Raw genomic sequence first — 16,352 nt, 5'->3', positions numbered from 1 at the left:
AGCTGGCCAGAACTTACATCAGTCTCTTGAATCAGGCCATCTGCTCAACTAAACAATCTTCACAGCGGCCAACCAGATGCCTGTGCATAGCCTAAAAGGCTATGTTTCACTTTTATGTTTTATGCCTTACATTTTTCATTTTATGGTCTCCAGAGTTTAACTATGCACACTTTGAAAAAACACCTTCCTTGATCTGTCCTGAATAGTCCAGCATTCTATTTCCTTCTGTGTCTAGCATTATCAGAGAAGGTGAAGAGGTTTTCTATATCCATTTTTTTCTGTGGCATGCATAATCTTAAATAGGTTTCCTCTCTCTCTCTTTTGTCTTTCCTCTAAACTAAAATGTCTCAAATTTTGTAACCTTTCCTTGTGTGGGTGTTATTCCATCCCCTTCAGCATCAAGATTCCCCCTTTCTGCAACTTTTCTAAGTCTTTTGTTGTTGTTTAGTCATTTAGTCATTTCCGACTCTTCATGACCCCATGGACCAGAGCACGCCAGGCACTCCTGTCTTCCACTGCCTCCCGCAGCTTGGTCAAACTCATGTTCGTAGCTTCGAATACACCGCCCAACCATCTCGTCCTCTGTCGTTCCCTACAATACCCTTTTGAGTTGAGGTGAAGGTGTTAGGATTTTTATCCATGCAAGCTGCTCAGCAAGTAGCACTTTGTTGTTTATATCACGTGAGTGTCTGAGAGTGTGAGACAGGAAGTCTCAGTACTATTGGAGTATTGTTGAGAAGTTAATTTCACATCTGTGTGAGATGCTTTTCTGTACTGCTGCTGAGAGAGCACAGACATGCTGGTGGATTCTTTGTACATGGACTGTAAATAAAGTAGTTTATAGGTACTGATTGTCTTTTTATTTTGCTGTGAGATGCCAGAAGACGAGTGGGCTCCTCTCAGGAGGGAGGGGTCGCTTATCACCAGCCTCTCTGGACTGAGGGAGATTTACAGCCAGAGAGTGACCACCGGAGAGACGCCCCGGTGTCTTGGGAAGGTGGCGGCCTTCCCGGGCATTTTTCCAACAGAATGTACACAATAATGCAAGTATGGTCACAGCATATATTTCTATACTAGTGTCAATGATATTGACATTTTATATTCAATTCCTTTCCTGATGAGCCTAGGTGTGGAGTTTGCCTTTTTTACAATTGCTGTATGGAGAAATGTTGGAGGGTATGCATGCATGCACGCATGTATGTATGTATGTATTTTAATGTTTGTTTTTATGTTTATTTTTATAATGTTGTATTTATTGTTTAATGTGTTTGTGTACAAACACACACACACACACACACACACACACACACTTAGTTGCATTTATTAATCTGGGGCTTTCTTTTCCCCGTCATGCTTCCCTAATTGCAAAACATAAATTAAAAGATTTATGCACTTAAAATGCTTTCGTACTAGACCAGGAGTAAACACTCAAGCAGTGGGATGGCTCACTTGGCAGAGCAAAAGACTAGTTTGTGGGTGCGAACCCCATGCTGGGCTAAAGATTCCTGCATTGCAACGAGCTGATTGGCCAGAGAATAAGGGTTTGACAGAAATGGAAATATAAAATGTGTGTGGGACAAGAAAGAGTGTGTAGCTTTGAGATTTCTGGGAATGCCTTTTTTAAATTGTTTGACATTTTCAGAGGGAGGGTTATGCCACACATGGTGACCAGCCTCTACTGCTCTTTAAACTAGTTAGTGGAGATCCCAGGTGAGAGAGGGCTATTGGGCTCATGCCTTGTTTTCTGGGGTTTGGTCTCTGGGAGCTGAATGCTGAACTAGAGGGGCCTTTGATGCAATCCAGACAAAAATCCTCTTATGCTCCTAACTCCTGAATCTCTCGCTGGCTCTCCAGAGTTCTGCCAAACAATAGTAGTATGCACTGGGTGCCTAGTGCTGTGTGGCAAATCTCCAAAAAAAGCAGCTACAAATGCAAACAGTGGACTGCATTTTAGAGCTTTCTTCAATCTTTCCTCTTGCTAAGTTGGGTGGGGAGCTTTTTATTGTATTTGTTTGAACTTTTGTGATGCCCTTATGATATTGTAAGCCACTCAGATTTCTTTGAAATATAGAGTGGTATAAATATATCATAAATCAATAAAATCATTGTCCATTTGTTCATTTTCAAAGCACTGCCCTTTGCCACTGCAGCTAACAAATATTCTTAATTTGATGAATACACACAGAACAGTTTTGTTTGCCACACCAATTTATTTTGATTTTGAACAAAGATAAATTTAACCCATATACCATATTATCATGAGACAGAGTCCCCAAGCCGCACATTCCTACTTTAGCTTATCTATTCCCTGCATCCCATTCACCCTCCATTAAAAGCCAAATAGAGGATTCAGGAGTCCTGTGAATTGCAGTAGCTCTTCCACTCCCACCACCAGGCAAGCAACTTCCACCTCCACTGCTGCAAGAAACAGTGGGATCCAAACGGAAGAAGACATTGTTCTCTCCTAACTACACTTCAAAGTTCAGCTGCTCTAGGACAGGCAGAGTATCACAGCATCGTGCTTTGGTTATAGTGCCTGAAAAGACATCAAAATGCATTGAATTCTTGGCCATTGCACAAAAGGTTGGTGATGCACAGCCGTAGAAATCCTTTTCAGGAATTGCACTGTCATCTAGTAAAGAAAAAGAGACATTTTCACATGAGTGCCTGGGTAATAACAGGTGAGTTTGTGTGCAGAAGAGAGAATAGGAGCATCTCAGAATCATACATGAGATCAATTTGACACAGATGTTTAAAATTTAGAAAAAGAAATATCCATTTTTTATTATGTTACAGGGGCCCATCTTCATCAATATTGCTTTCCAGATTGGTGGTCCATGGCTGCCTTTACTTCTTCTAAAAGGTTAGTGAAAACTTTCTTTTAAAAGGCAGTTTTACACATGATTAAGCAAACAGATTATTTTGCTTTCTTTCTCATACCCCTACCCCAGAAATATGGTGTCTCATCTATATATATGCAGAACAAAGATAATTTAACGCAGTTATATTTTCAGAAAAAGAGAATTTCACCCTACCAACACATATAGTGCATTTTCTGGCAGAAAGCCACCAATAGAGGAAGAGAGCAGCCCACCACCCTGTCTCCACCTCATTGGCTGGCTGTGCTACTTACCATGATCAACAACAAACTCTATGCACTGGGTCTGATCATCATAACACTTGATGGTCTCTGAGCCCTTACAGGCTTTTGAGAAAGAAGGAAAACAGGTCGGACACTCCTGCCCATTGAACTCAGGTTGTTCCACTGTGGAGAACAAGCACTAAAATCAACACACGGTTTCGGCCCATTTCTCCACCCTCCCTACCTTCTTTTTGTTGCAGTGTAATAATTTCTTATTACCTTTTCAAAAAATTGATATCTATACATCAATGCATAATCAATTTTTCAGACTCCCCACCCCATTTTCCATGGTGTTGTTACTTCTTTCCCTCTGCTGCACAATACCTTCTATCGTATATACCAACACATCAATACTTTATTCTATAATTTCTTATATCTCTAAATCATCTTTACCACCATGATATCATTTAGAATAATATATGAACAATTCCATAGTTAATGCTTTTTATCCAGCCCATATATTTCTCCGAATCCTAAGCCTCAGTTCCCTAGTTCTGTGAGAGGGCTGCAACATCTCCATTGTATTCTGTTTCAGGAATTAATTATGCTCACAATACAGATCTAGATATTATCTCTAATGATGAGACAGAGGTGCTGGCAGCTGGGTTATCAAAAGGGAGCAATTTTAGTTGCCACTGTGCAAATACAGTCCAGAGAGACTCCACCCAGTCTGTTGTTAAATATGTATTGTGTTTCATAGTTCAACCTGAGAGGAGTAGGCAAGTAGCAGTATTTTTAGGGAGTGAGTTGTGGAATTTATTGCTGGGTTGTCTATGTGATTAATTTGCCTTTTCTATGTTTTGTCCATTACTTAATATGCACGGTGATTCATCATGCATTATGTATTCTTATATATTGCTTAATACTGTGAAATAGATTTATGTTCACTAGTCTCAAAATCTGTAAAAGATGCAATTTGCACTCCACCTGTGATATCATCCCTTTGGGTCTAGGATAATTGCACAGGAACACTTGATGTTTCATCGGGACTAAGAAAAAAGATTGTTCACTGTATAGCTGCTTCTTTCTGTAGTACAATGGTGCCCCGCAAGACGAACGCCTCGCAAGACGGAAAACCCGCTAGACGAAAGGGTTTTCCGTTTTGGAGGCGCTTCGCCAAACGATTTTCCCTATGGGCTTCCTTCGCAAGACGAAAGCCCATAGGGAAATCTCCGGGACAGTGGGGAAGGCTGCTCCGAAGGCTGGCGGCAGGGCGGAGAGACCTCCTCCCACCGCCCGCCTTCGGAAGGCTGCTCCGAAGGCTGGCGGCGGGGCGGAGAGACCTCCTCCCGTCGCCAGCCTTTGGAAGGCTGCTCCGAAGGCTGGCGGTGGGGCGGAGAGACCTCCTCCCGCCGCCCGCCTTTGGAAGGCTGCTCCGAAGGCTGGTGGCGGGGTGGAGAGACCTCCTCCCGCCGCCAGCCTTCGGAAGGCTGCTCCGAAGGCTGGCGGCGGGAAGAGGTCTCTCCGCCCCACCGGCAGCCTTCGGAAGGCTGCTCCGAAGGCTGGCGGCGGGAGGAGGGTTTTCCTTCCCACCGCCAACATTCAGAATGCTGTTCTGAATGTTGGCGGTGGGGAGGAAAAACCCTCCTCCCACCGCAAGCCCCTGGGAACAGAGGAGAAGCGCTGTGTGCCTTCCCCTCTGTTCCCGTACCTGTCCTGAAGGCTTGCGGTGGGGAGAAAAGCCCTTCTCCACACCGCCAGCCTGGCAAACGGTCTCCATAGGAACGCATTAATTGATTTTCAATGCATTCCTATGGGAAACAGTGCTTCGCAAGATGAAAAACTCGCAAGAAGAAAAAACTTGCGGAACGAATTAATTTCGTCTTGCGAGGCACCACTGTATTATTACACATAGGAGGGGGAGCCTTAGCCATGGGGGATCAGGGACACTTAAATAACAAAAGATCCTGGATGGCTCACTGTGCATTGGCATCTTCATGCAGGAGAGGGAGAATAGGACAGTCACCCATGCTCTTTTCTCAGCCTGCATTAGTTGCTGGTTTAGGCATGGACTTCAAGCTATTCTTTGTCTTTTTCTCCCTTTTATTTGCTTAGGTTAGTTTGGGAGACTTCCCTTCATTCCCTAGCAATGGAAACAGTCTATGGAAGTTAAGCCTGTTATTTAAGACCTTTGCATTCTTAATTGGCTTTTGCTTTCTTGTCCTTTTCACTTTACTTTCTTTGATCTGGGGAGCATTACTGAAAGTTTTCAGCCTCCTGTTCCCCAAGGTCATGGTTGAGGGATCTTGCAACGCCATATTCAAAAAGCCAGGATGTCACCCTGTAGCTGGTGTTCCAGAGGTGGAGTTACTACTAGGTAAACAGTGCTTCCATGTACTCTGGATTCCGTCACAGTGTCCCAATACTTGAGGTGCTATACATGCTACCAGCAAGACGATTGGGTAGAGAAGTTGAACCTGGCCGAGTTAGCGGATAACAATGCAGTGCACACATCCATGGACATGGCACCTTTTGTGGTGAACTACGATGTGCATACCAGGGCATTTCCGGGTAGGGAAGAGGTGCTGTTAGTACCAGCAGCTGAGGAGTTTGTGGAGGAAATGGAGTACTTGCATAAGATAGTGAAAGAAAACCTGGAAACATCGAAGGCAGCTTACAAAAGGACCTCAGACGCAGGGTATGACAATAGATTTGGCTGGCATGCATACATATGGTATGACAAGGTAAAATCGCATAAAGGCTTTAAAAACCATATTGTTAGGAAAGCACTGTATAACGTTTGGATAAGATATAAGGATTTGCTGGAAAGTAAAACTCCCAGGTGGTTATCACCAATGGAGGCTAATGAGTCAAAGAAACTAAATATGGAGTCCAAATGGCCAAAGTACTGTGAAATTTTAGAACAAGATGGTGAAAGAGTTAAATTGCAGAGTTTTGACAAATTAAAGTCTAAGGTATGAGATTGGTTTCACTACCGTCAGATAAATGAGGTATTTAAACAGGACAGGAAAATAGGTTTCCAGATGGAGAGGTCGAAAATAGAGACAGAATTGTTAGAACCCAGTACTAAGAACTTGTCGAGAATGTACAATTTGCTGCTGAAGTGGAATACACAAGATGAAACAGTAAAATCAGCTATGATCAAATGGGCACAAGACATAGGTCATGACATAATGTTTGATGATTGGGAACAGTTGTGGAATACAGGTATTAAGTTTACAGCTTGTAACGCATTGAGAGAGAATATAATGAAAATGATCTATAGATGGTACATGACCCCAGTCAAACTCGCAAAAATCTATCATTTGCCCAGCAACAAATGTTGGAAATGTAATGAGACTGAAGGTACTTTCTATCACCTTTGGTGGACCTGCCCGAAGGTAAAGGCCTACTGGGAAATGATCTATAATGAAATTTAAAAAGTCCTTAAATGGACATTTTTGAAAAAACCAGAGGCCTTTCTCCCGGGCATGGTGGGCCAATTGGTGCCAAGGAAGGACAGAACATTTTTTATGTATGCTACTACAGCGGCAAGAATTCTTCTGGCAAAGTACTGGAAGACGCAACAGCTACCCACTCTGGAAGAATGGCAAGCGAAGGTGATCGAGTACATGGGAATGGCAGAGATGACCGGCAGAATCCGTGACCAGGGGAGTGAGACGGTGGAAGAAGATTGGAAGAAATTTAAAAAACATCTTAAAGACTGTTGTAAGATTGATGATGGCTGAGATGTTATGGTTATAAGAAATAGAGAATTGCAGCTGTAAATCATAACTTTAAAGAATGTAAAATGAAAATGAGTGAATTAACTGAACTAAGGGTTGCTGAGAAAGGGCTAACATAAGGATGCAGAAAAAGGGAGGTATGAGGAAGTCCACGAAATAAGGTGTATGAAAATAAGTTTAAGAAATTATATGTGTTTATTTGTTTGTATGTTTTGTATTGTTTTGTTTTATTATTTGTTTTATATATGTTTGGAAAATTAATAAAAATTATTGTAAAAAAACAAAAAAACAAAAGGACCTCAGACGCACATAAGCAGGAGGGAGAGAAAATCCAGGTAGGAGACAAGGTGTAATTGTCCTCAAAGGGGTTGCTGTTCAAAGGGAGGTGCAAGAAGCTAGAGCCAAGAAAGCTGGGGCTGTTTGAGGTGGTGCAGGAGATTAATCCGGTGTCCTTTAGGCTCCGGTTGCCAGAGACAATGAAGATACACCCAGTATTCCACAGGGCTTTGCTGTCTCCTCTTATTCCAGCACACAGGTACCAGGGGGAGAGGATGGAACATACTCCCCCTCCTACACTGGTAGAAGGAGAGAAGGATTACGAAGTTCAGGAAATCTTAGATTCCAGATGGCTCAGGAGGAAACTACAACACCTTGTAGCTTGAGAGCTTCATCAGCTGAGAACTCCTGGGAACCGTTGGAGCATGTCCATGTGCCATGGTTGCAGAGAGAGTTTCACAGGAGACACCCCCACAAGCCCAAACCTAGGAATTGGGCAGAGCCAGAGAGTAGTTTGGACAGTGACAAAGAGATAGAGCTACCGGAAGATTTGAACGCACACACACCCCGCAGACAGCGAGGAGGAAGGGGATTGGGGAGGGCTTAGAGATGGAGGGTTATGTCAAGAAGGATTTGGAGGAGCAAAGGACAGAAGAGGCAGAACAGGGGCTTGGGGATGCTGAAGAGCCCCGCAACCACCCAGAGACAGAGGAAGTGGAAGAGGGGGTGGAGAGTAGCCAGGGAGAGCAGGGGCTCAGGGATGCTGAAGAGCCCTGCAACCACCCAGAGGCTTTGGAAGGAAGCTCAGACTCAGGAAGGGAGGGGGCTTTCAAATCAGCACAGACAAGGAGAGAAATGAAACATAAGGATCAAAGATGTCTCACGCAATTCCCACACCTACTTTGTTGGCATGGGAATCATAGGAAGCCACTCCGCAAATCTGACTCAACGGGTTTGGAAGTGTAATTCTGAACTGTAGCTGTTTCTTGTATATATGTAATAAAGACTGTAAATACGAAGCTGACTGTGCTGGAGTGTTACTGCGAAGGGGAAACACCACCTTTACAGGCTTCCATCAAAGTGTCTCATTGCACCAGAAGCAGTTTAGTCATGCTGGCCACATGATCTGGAAAGCTGTTGCAGACAAATGTCAGCTCCCTCGGCCTGAAAAGTGAGGTGAGTGCTGCATTACATAGTTAATTTCAACTGGACTTAACTGTCTAGGGATCCTTTACCTTTACATTTTTCCTTACTATGAGTTATCATGGGGACCACCTTTGGTGTCCTCTAACCAGCTACAGGGAAGCTGTGATCTATCTTGGGCTTCATCAAAGATCTCCATGCCATCTGTTTGATATCGTTTGTCTAAGGGCAACCAAGGAAAACCCTTAAAGCCTCAAGGCTATTTATGCTTGAGGATATATACAAACACGCATATACTTACTTTCATACAATTTCTTGTAGCAGTCTGTAGCACGACAGCAGAACCTCATCTGCCGCAAGAAATGATCTTTTCCTGAAGTGAAAATGTAGTTCCTTGAGGTGCAATCTGTAGTACATCCCATTTCAATTTCAAACTTTGTAGAGCCATCTGTGAGAGATAATTGGAATACCTAGATCAGCTAAAATTCAAATCATTACTCTCCTGAATGATTTTTTTGTGATGCTCCCTTATAAACATACGTTGTGCAAATGGGTGAATAAAGAAAAAGAATCTGGCAAGTACTGAATTAAGCAAGCTAATCGTTAGTTTCTTCCTGAATCAGTATAAATTACTCTGCCAAACCATGTGAATATTCCAGGATAGTTCTTAGAGAGTGAAGAATGGAGAATACAGTTTTCTCTTTCCTCTAATTTTCTCCTTCTCTTGATCTAACTTCTGACTGCATATCTCAAGGGAATAAATCTTTTTCCATGCATCTTTCTATGGGGAAATGTCTGAATAAGTTTTCCTTTTTCATGAAAAATATTTTTGTAGGTTCAGCTGCTGTCAGATTGTAACCAAAAGGGTCTGGAGTTTTGTGCTGCTTCTATATATTACAGGCCTATTTGACAAGAGGTGGGGTGGCCTGGATCGGGTAAATTCTTTCTGATTGGTTTGAGAATCTCCATTCCATCCCTCCTTTCCAGGAGTGCAGTTTGCAGCCCAGCATGACTGTGGATGGGTTTGGTTTGGTTGTCTGATTGGTTTCTTGCAGACATTCCTGTGCAAGGCGAAACTCAAAAGAACAAGGGAGCCAATCAGCCTGTCTTTACTTTTGGGTATGATATGTAGCAAATGTGCTTTCCATAACAGTGAAAAGGACAAATTGTTAGAATCTATTGTGGCCATTGTATGAACAGAAAGAGAATTGGTTTCAACTATTAAGATTCCTTTGATCCTTTGATTGGTGAAATGAAATCACGTGTAATCTAGAAGTGTATAAAAAAACCCAACATTGATTTGGATGTGGTTCTTTACAGTCTCCTCCTTATTTTTGAGGCTGTGCTTATGCAGATTTGCATTTCATTACAGGCCTATCTTTTCACTTGGAGCCTACATCCTTTCCTTTTAGGTTTCTGGGAGGAAAACCTCCATTCTAAGAAACTCGTTTGAAATGTCAAGCATCTGATAACTGTGATAGAGAGCTTTGTATTTCTTCTTCATTTCTTGTTCCTTCACTTTTTTATTTTATTCCTTTCTTATTCTTGCTTTTATGTATCCTTTTTCTTTAGATTAGCTTGGCTTTTATTGTATTTTATGCTGAAAACTTTCAATAAAAATGATTTAAAAATAACAAAAGGCAAAACTAATTAAAACTAATTAGGTTTTGGTTTCCGGCCTGACCATCATGGTCATGGTGGTTGAGCTCTTCTGCCCTCCAGGGCAGGGTAGCTGCCTGGACAGGGGAAAGCCAGGATTTATGAGGTAAAATTCCTGGCAATGCTTCCCAGGGGTCTGGGGAGTGCACGGTATTTCACGGTGTCACTTAAACTCATATCTCCCAGCTTGAAAGGCAGTGCGGGTGCAGCCTGGGAAATGTGTCCCTGCCATGGACAAACCTCCATTTCTGGCATGATCTGTGATCAGTTCCTCAAGAATTCAGAATATTAATTATGGGGCACTCCTGTAATGGCATATGGTAAAGGGCTGTAACTAATCAGCTGCCAAAAGGACTGGACTTGAGCCCTGAAGTTATCTTAATGATTTTCAACAAGCGCAAAAAGACTTACAATAGCCAGAATGGGAGGGGAGGCAAAGCAATGTTTACTCTGAAGGTTTCTAAATGGCTCCCCCCCCCCATTGACCTTTCCTGCAACACGAAAGAATAATGTGCAGACATTTAGAGGTTATCTGTTATCTGGAGGAAGAGAGAGGACCAATGATTTATGCCCAATTAAGGGTTTTACAAAAAAATAATATCTTCCCCTCTCGACTGAAGAGGAATGGATTTTATATACAGTTTCTTTGAACTGTATGAAGAAAGAGTGGATGAGAGAGTGGTTTCCTAAGGACTGCTACTGTATTTTTCGCTCTATAACACGCACATCGTTTTTAGAGGAGGAAAACAAGGGGGGGGGATTCTGAATGAAACAGTGGGTGTATCATTTTTGTGCCTCATGCTGTGGCCACAGACATGTGATCTGATGGTGAATTTGGGGTTACCCAATGCAAAGATCCTGAGGATCCATGTGGATCCATGCTTTGTAACCATGTTTTTGCACCATTGCAGCCCCAGGCAACAGTGGGTGTGTGATTTTTTTGGTGCAGGCTGTAGCCATGGACATGCTATGTGATCTGATGGTGAATTTGGGGTGACCCAATGCAAAGATCCTGAGGATCCATGTGGATCCATGCTTTGTAACCCCGTTTTTGCACCATTGCAGCCCCAGTCAACAGTGGGTGTGTGATTTTTTTGGTGCAGGCTGTAGCCATGGACATGTAATGTGATCTGATGGTGAATTTGGGGTGACCCAATGCAAAGATCCTGAGGATCCATGTGGATCCGTGCTTTGTAACCACGTTTTAAGTGGGGAGGGAAGGAAAAACATAGAAGGGACAAGGAGCATGAGAGGGGTGTGCAGAGAAGTAGCTGGCTAAGAATGCAGGAGAGGGGTTTAACAGGAGGGAGGAAAGGAAGGCAAAGGTTTCCCCCCACCCACCCAACCAATCTCTCTCTCTCTCTCTCTCCCACCTGCATGTTTTCCGGCTGCCTGCGAGTCCCTAAAATGCTTCCCTGGACGCAGCAGCACCGGAGCACGGAGAGGAATTAGAAGGAAGGACGCGATCCTTTCCATTCCCCTCTGCTTGCCTGGAGGGGAGGGGACTTCCCTGCTCTTTGTTCCGTTTGAGCGAACAGCAACCAAAACAGAAGAGGGTGGGCAGTAAGACCCTCAGGCAGAATGCAGGAAAGCAACCGCTTCCTCTTCAGGCGTCCCTCCTCCCTGACGCGTGCGCGGTCAGATTTTTGCCTGATTTTTGCCCCTGCACTCGGGCCAGTTGGCTCAAGGGACCACACATTCGCTCAATAACATGCACAGACATTTCCCCTTACTTTTAAAGAGAAAAAATATGCGTGTTATAGAGAGAAAAGTACGGTAATTAGACTTCCCAGGAGTTTATAAATATGATTTTGATTTTTAACTGCGAGCTGTGGAAAACAATCCCCAGGATTTTAATGGCAGAGAAGGCATCTTTTCGGGAGTTATTTATAACACGGAACGTCCTTGAAAAACGGAAGGGATGTTTTCAAAGGAATGGAATGGACTGAGAAAGTTGGCAATTAATCTCTCTCCACACTAAGTCTGTGAACAGACTTCTGAAAAGGCTGCACATGTGAGATGGTTATTTTATATGTTTGGAAAATAACAATGGTACTGTGTGTAAAAAAACCATGAATGTTAGCTAGGAAAATGGATTATGACTAATAGAAGGAGGTGATTAAAAAAGAAGAATGAATGTGGCAATATCAGGAAGCAATGGACATATGTTTGTGAAAGGAGCAGGAAACCTTTTTTGTAAAAAAAATTGTATTAAATCTAAATGATCTGGATTGATTTGTTAAAATTCTGAAAACTAATAAAAATAAATTTAATTTTTTTGTTAGCTTTTACTACTGTAACCACTGTTTGCTGGATCAGCCTATTCTTGCAACTCCCCCCCCCATGAAATTTAGTTCTTTTTCCTTTTCTTGTTTTTACCCTGAACCTGATTTGGTTTATAGATTAATAGCTCCTGTAAAAGTAGCAAACAAGGTTCCGATTCAGTGTCACACCTCATCCATATCTTAATGATGTTCCTTTCTTCAACTTGATTCTGTATATTGATGACTTTTGTAAAACAAATGACCGTGATAAATTCATGTCTGGCTATGTTGTGGTATCTGACTATGAAATTCTTCAAGTTTATTTCCTTTCAGATATTAAAAGGTGCCCAAATTCCTGAGGTCATCACTTCTATTCATGCCTACACCAAGCCTGGAGAATTGTTTATCTCCTGTGATACTGTACCATTCTGTGTGCCAAAATGTGGGGGGAGATTAATTTTCTTATTTCTGTGGATTTTTCTATGCATACTTTGGTTCCTCATTTATTCCCTTTTTCTATATCTTAAAATGAAAATATTTTGCTTTTAGGAAATAGGAGAGCCAAACATGCAGCTCCTCTTGGCTCTGTTCCTGGCTGTTTCATGATTTTTTTTATACTTTATAACTAAAAAGATTTCTATTCCTTAGTGATTGCAGTTTTCTCCCCCAAAGTGAAAAAATAAAGAAAATGCTGTTGTTAATTTAGTCCTAGTGATGTTTATATAAACCTAAATGTTATTCCTGCTCTTGGTTCATAAGCATGCTCAGGTGTCTCATAGGCCACAAGAGTGGGAAAAGGGAGAAAATGATAAATATTGAATATTGTTGTGTGTTATGCTGGGTTTGTCAATAGATGCCAAATAACACAAGGTAATTTCTTGGTTTTGCTAATTATATTAGTCAAGGAAGGGTTAATTGTGTGCAGTGTGCAAGCTATGCCCCTGGGTTCATCCCAAATAAAGTCTTAAATTGTTTGTGTGTGTGTGTGTGTGTGTGTGTGTGTGTGTGTGTGTGGCTTCAGCTGCTGCCAGGGTGCAACCAAAAGGGTTTGAGGCTTAGGTTGTTTCTATATACTGCAGGCCTATTTGGCAGCAGCTGCTTGCTTTCAGAACGAGTGGTGGGGCATTGTACAGTGTTCATTTGATGGGGCTAGGATCAGGTAAATTCTTTCTGATTGATCTGAGAATCTCCATTCCATCCCTCCTTTCCAGGAGTGCAGAATTGTTTATCTCCTGTGATATTGTACCATTCTGTGTGCCAAAATATGGGGGGAAATGAAGAACATGAAAAGAACATGAAAAGGAAGAAAATGTTAAATATTGAATATTGTTATGCATTATGCTTCAGTTAGATAATAGTATTTGCAGCTTAATTTTCTTGAGTTGTGGGTTTAACTGTTTACCCCTACAGACATGAGAATGCCAATAGATTAAATAAAAGTTAAAAATGATGATACACTTTGCCATTGAAGCAAGAAAGAAAAGCAATACAAACCACCTAACACAAAGTAATTGCTTCATTTTGCTAATTACACTAGTCAAGGAAGGGTAAGTTGTGAGCAATGTTCAAGTTATGTCCCTAGGTTAAAAAAAAATAAATCTTAAATTGTGAGTTTAATAAAATCACTGCAAACACCACCCATAAATCAAACATACTTTTCAGGGTGGCATAAGCAGCATAGTCATTCCATGCTGTCCAACCATCATATGGTTGCTGCAAGCTGGAAAATATTGAGATGTCACTACTAGATATGTGGGAAGTGAGTCTGAGTATTTTCCCCATATTGGTTGGCATTTGTTATGTAAAGTAGGTACTTCCACCTGTGTGAGTATAAAATATTCTGCCTTAAAATGAATATGGAATCATTCCTTTCCAAAAATAAAAATAAAAAATGGGGGAACGATAGAGAAAATATTAATTTCATGGAACTGTATCATTTGGATTATTCCATATTCTTTTGAGCCTAGGACCTATGGTTTTCTGAGAGACATACCTCCAGTCTATGAACCCTTTCAATTTTCCCAACAATGGGATTGGAAGCCCCTTTCCCCCAAAACATCATGCCATCTGGAAAGACTGCAATCTTTGTCCCTACACCCAGCTCAGGGGCTCAGAAAAAGAGCAACCCTTATCAGTAGCTTCTTGGAGTTTGCTAGATGTTGCAATAGGTGAACGCTAACGTTGGTCATTCCCAACTGTCTTTCAACCAACAGGAGGACTGGTTGATCATTGGTTGAACACATGTCTTCTTGTATTCATCACTGGCTACACACTTGACCACTGCATCACTTGTGTTTGAACCCACAAAGAGTAGACTCTGATTATGTTGGGTACTAATGAGTGTAGAGTGACCTGCCAGTGAGGTATTGTTACTTAGGATTTGGCCATTGGGAAAACCAGTTGGTGATGGAGCTGTGAGGCAAAGGCCGGAGAAAGATGAGGCCTGAATATTCATGCACAATGTATTAACAGTAATCAGCTGGTAAAGCTCAGAAGAAGGTTGCCAGTGGTTCTCCAAGGCTAAGAGGCTGCCCTATGGAAAGGTGTGGGGGAGGCTGCACACTTTATTAGTTATTGACATGGAAAAGAGCCATCTCACTGCCTGCTTCCCAACACTGGAAATCCCTCCCAGGAGAAGCTAGATTGCCTCCCGTCTTGTCCTACTCCTGGCAGGTGAAGACCTCCTTGTCCCAACAGTCTTTTGAGGAATTACTGTTTTTATTGAAAAGGTTGATACCACTTTTATTGTAATCATTGATACATTTTACACATATTTTATATAGTTTTAATTCTACTAATATTTAATTAACTGTTGGAAAAAAAAAGAATTTCTCAACACTGGGTGAGATCCGCATTCTGTCCCCCCCCCCCGGATATGTCAGGGTCCAAATGATGGACCCACACACTCAGGTTCAATCTGACAGAAAGGATTTATACTCACTAAATGTTCTGACAACAACACGATTAAAGCAACTGCCACCTTCGGAAGTTTCACAGGTGCCTTTTGAAGCACTGTCATTTAGTTTCTTTACTTTACATCTCTCAGCTGTCACTGCAGAGACAAAAGAAGTATTCAGCACCAAATACATCAGTTCCTCAGGCATTGAGAAATGGAATCTACATTCCCACCTGGATACAATCTTCCAAGCCGGACATGAGCAACCTTATTGGTCTCAGGATCCACATGTAGTGGTGGGTTGATGTAGGTATGCACACTGACACATATCTTCCCCCTATCTCACACACAGGAACATCTCCAGACACAAAGATGGAGAGAGACACAGTCTTCATCCATTTTACTATTATGAATGCATACATTAAAGCAGGGATACATTAAAGCATATATTAAACACACAATGAGGTGCACAATGGGATTTTAGCAGTCCCATTGCATACTTTCACAGGCAGCACACATATTGTATGTGAAGAAAGCCAACCTCATGAAACAGAAGTACACTCCACAAAGCTGTCTTCCAAAATTTGGAGTCCATATTCTCAGTATTCCAATATCTTTAGCTCCCTTTATCCTTCCTAGAGCCAATATCAATTTGCCTTCTCTAGCCCACTGCATATCCCCTCCTGCATTTGAAAAAGCAATTCAAGATTGCAGCTTCCTACTCACCTTCAGAAAGGATGGCCAAGAAGAGACAAGTACTCAGGAAGATCTTCATAGTGCTGGAGAGATCAAAAGCTGAGGAGAACTCAGTTCAAAGAAACAGGCAACTGATGGAGGAAGAGGCTGACTTGGAGGATTTATAGGCCAAGAAAGGAACCTGAGGGTTTCAGGTACACGGAACTGGTCCAGTGAGAGGGTGGGAAATGATGACAGTAGAGATTGCACGCTTTCCCAAACATCTTGTAATTTTTATATTGGAACACAAAGCATGGAGTAGAAATTGCATTAAGTCATTTTTGGGAACTGTATGAAATTCTGACAGCTGCCTCTTCTTTTGCATTCTCAGGGATAAGAAACATATATTTTAAATCCTTAAATCACCATTGGAAAGCCCATGAAAATTCACCAAATAACTTTCCAGTCTATCCCACCCCAATTTCACCACAGTGGGAGCCACTCTTATGGAACCACTCTGCTTCAGAAAGTACACTGAATGAATACCACTTTGAGACAATTGACTGCTATTAGAATATTTCCTTCTAGGTTCAAGTGGCTAGAACACACAT

The 16,352-nt window shown here is 42.0% G+C and overlaps 1 protein-coding gene across 2 annotated transcripts; it reads right to left on the bottom strand.

Annotated features, from left to right (window-relative positions):
* Positions 1 to 2,249: 2,249 nt before the first annotated feature.
* LOC309537974 (phospholipase A2 inhibitor and Ly6/PLAUR domain-containing protein-like) lies at positions 2,250 to 15,885 on the bottom strand. 2 transcript variants are annotated; one of them, XM_082233150.1, is made up of 5 exons: positions 15,793 to 15,885; positions 15,112 to 15,222; positions 8,549 to 8,695; positions 3,134 to 3,265; positions 2,250 to 2,632 (listed from the first exon to the last, which is right to left on the bottom strand). In XM_082233150.1, exons 1-5 carry the CDS (start codon positions 15,839 to 15,841, stop codon positions 2,469 to 2,471), a joined length of 603 nt encoding a protein of 200 aa, XP_082089276.1. In that variant the 5' UTR covers positions 15,842 to 15,885; the 3' UTR covers positions 2,250 to 2,468. The 2 variants fall into 2 exon arrangements, with proteins under 2 accessions (XP_082089276.1, XP_082089277.1); XM_082233151.1 differs by lacking the exons at positions 15,112 to 15,222; positions 15,793 to 15,885 and adding an exon at positions 11,280 to 11,461.
* Between the last annotated feature and the right edge of the window lie 467 nt (positions 15,886 to 16,352).

Source organism: Podarcis vaucheri (genome assembly GCF_965113315.1).
Source record: "Podarcis vaucheri genome assembly, chromosome: 7".
Taxonomy (NCBI): domain Eukaryota; kingdom Metazoa; phylum Chordata; class Lepidosauria; order Squamata; family Lacertidae; genus Podarcis; species Podarcis vaucheri.
This window is presented reverse-complemented; position numbering and strand designations above follow the sequence as displayed.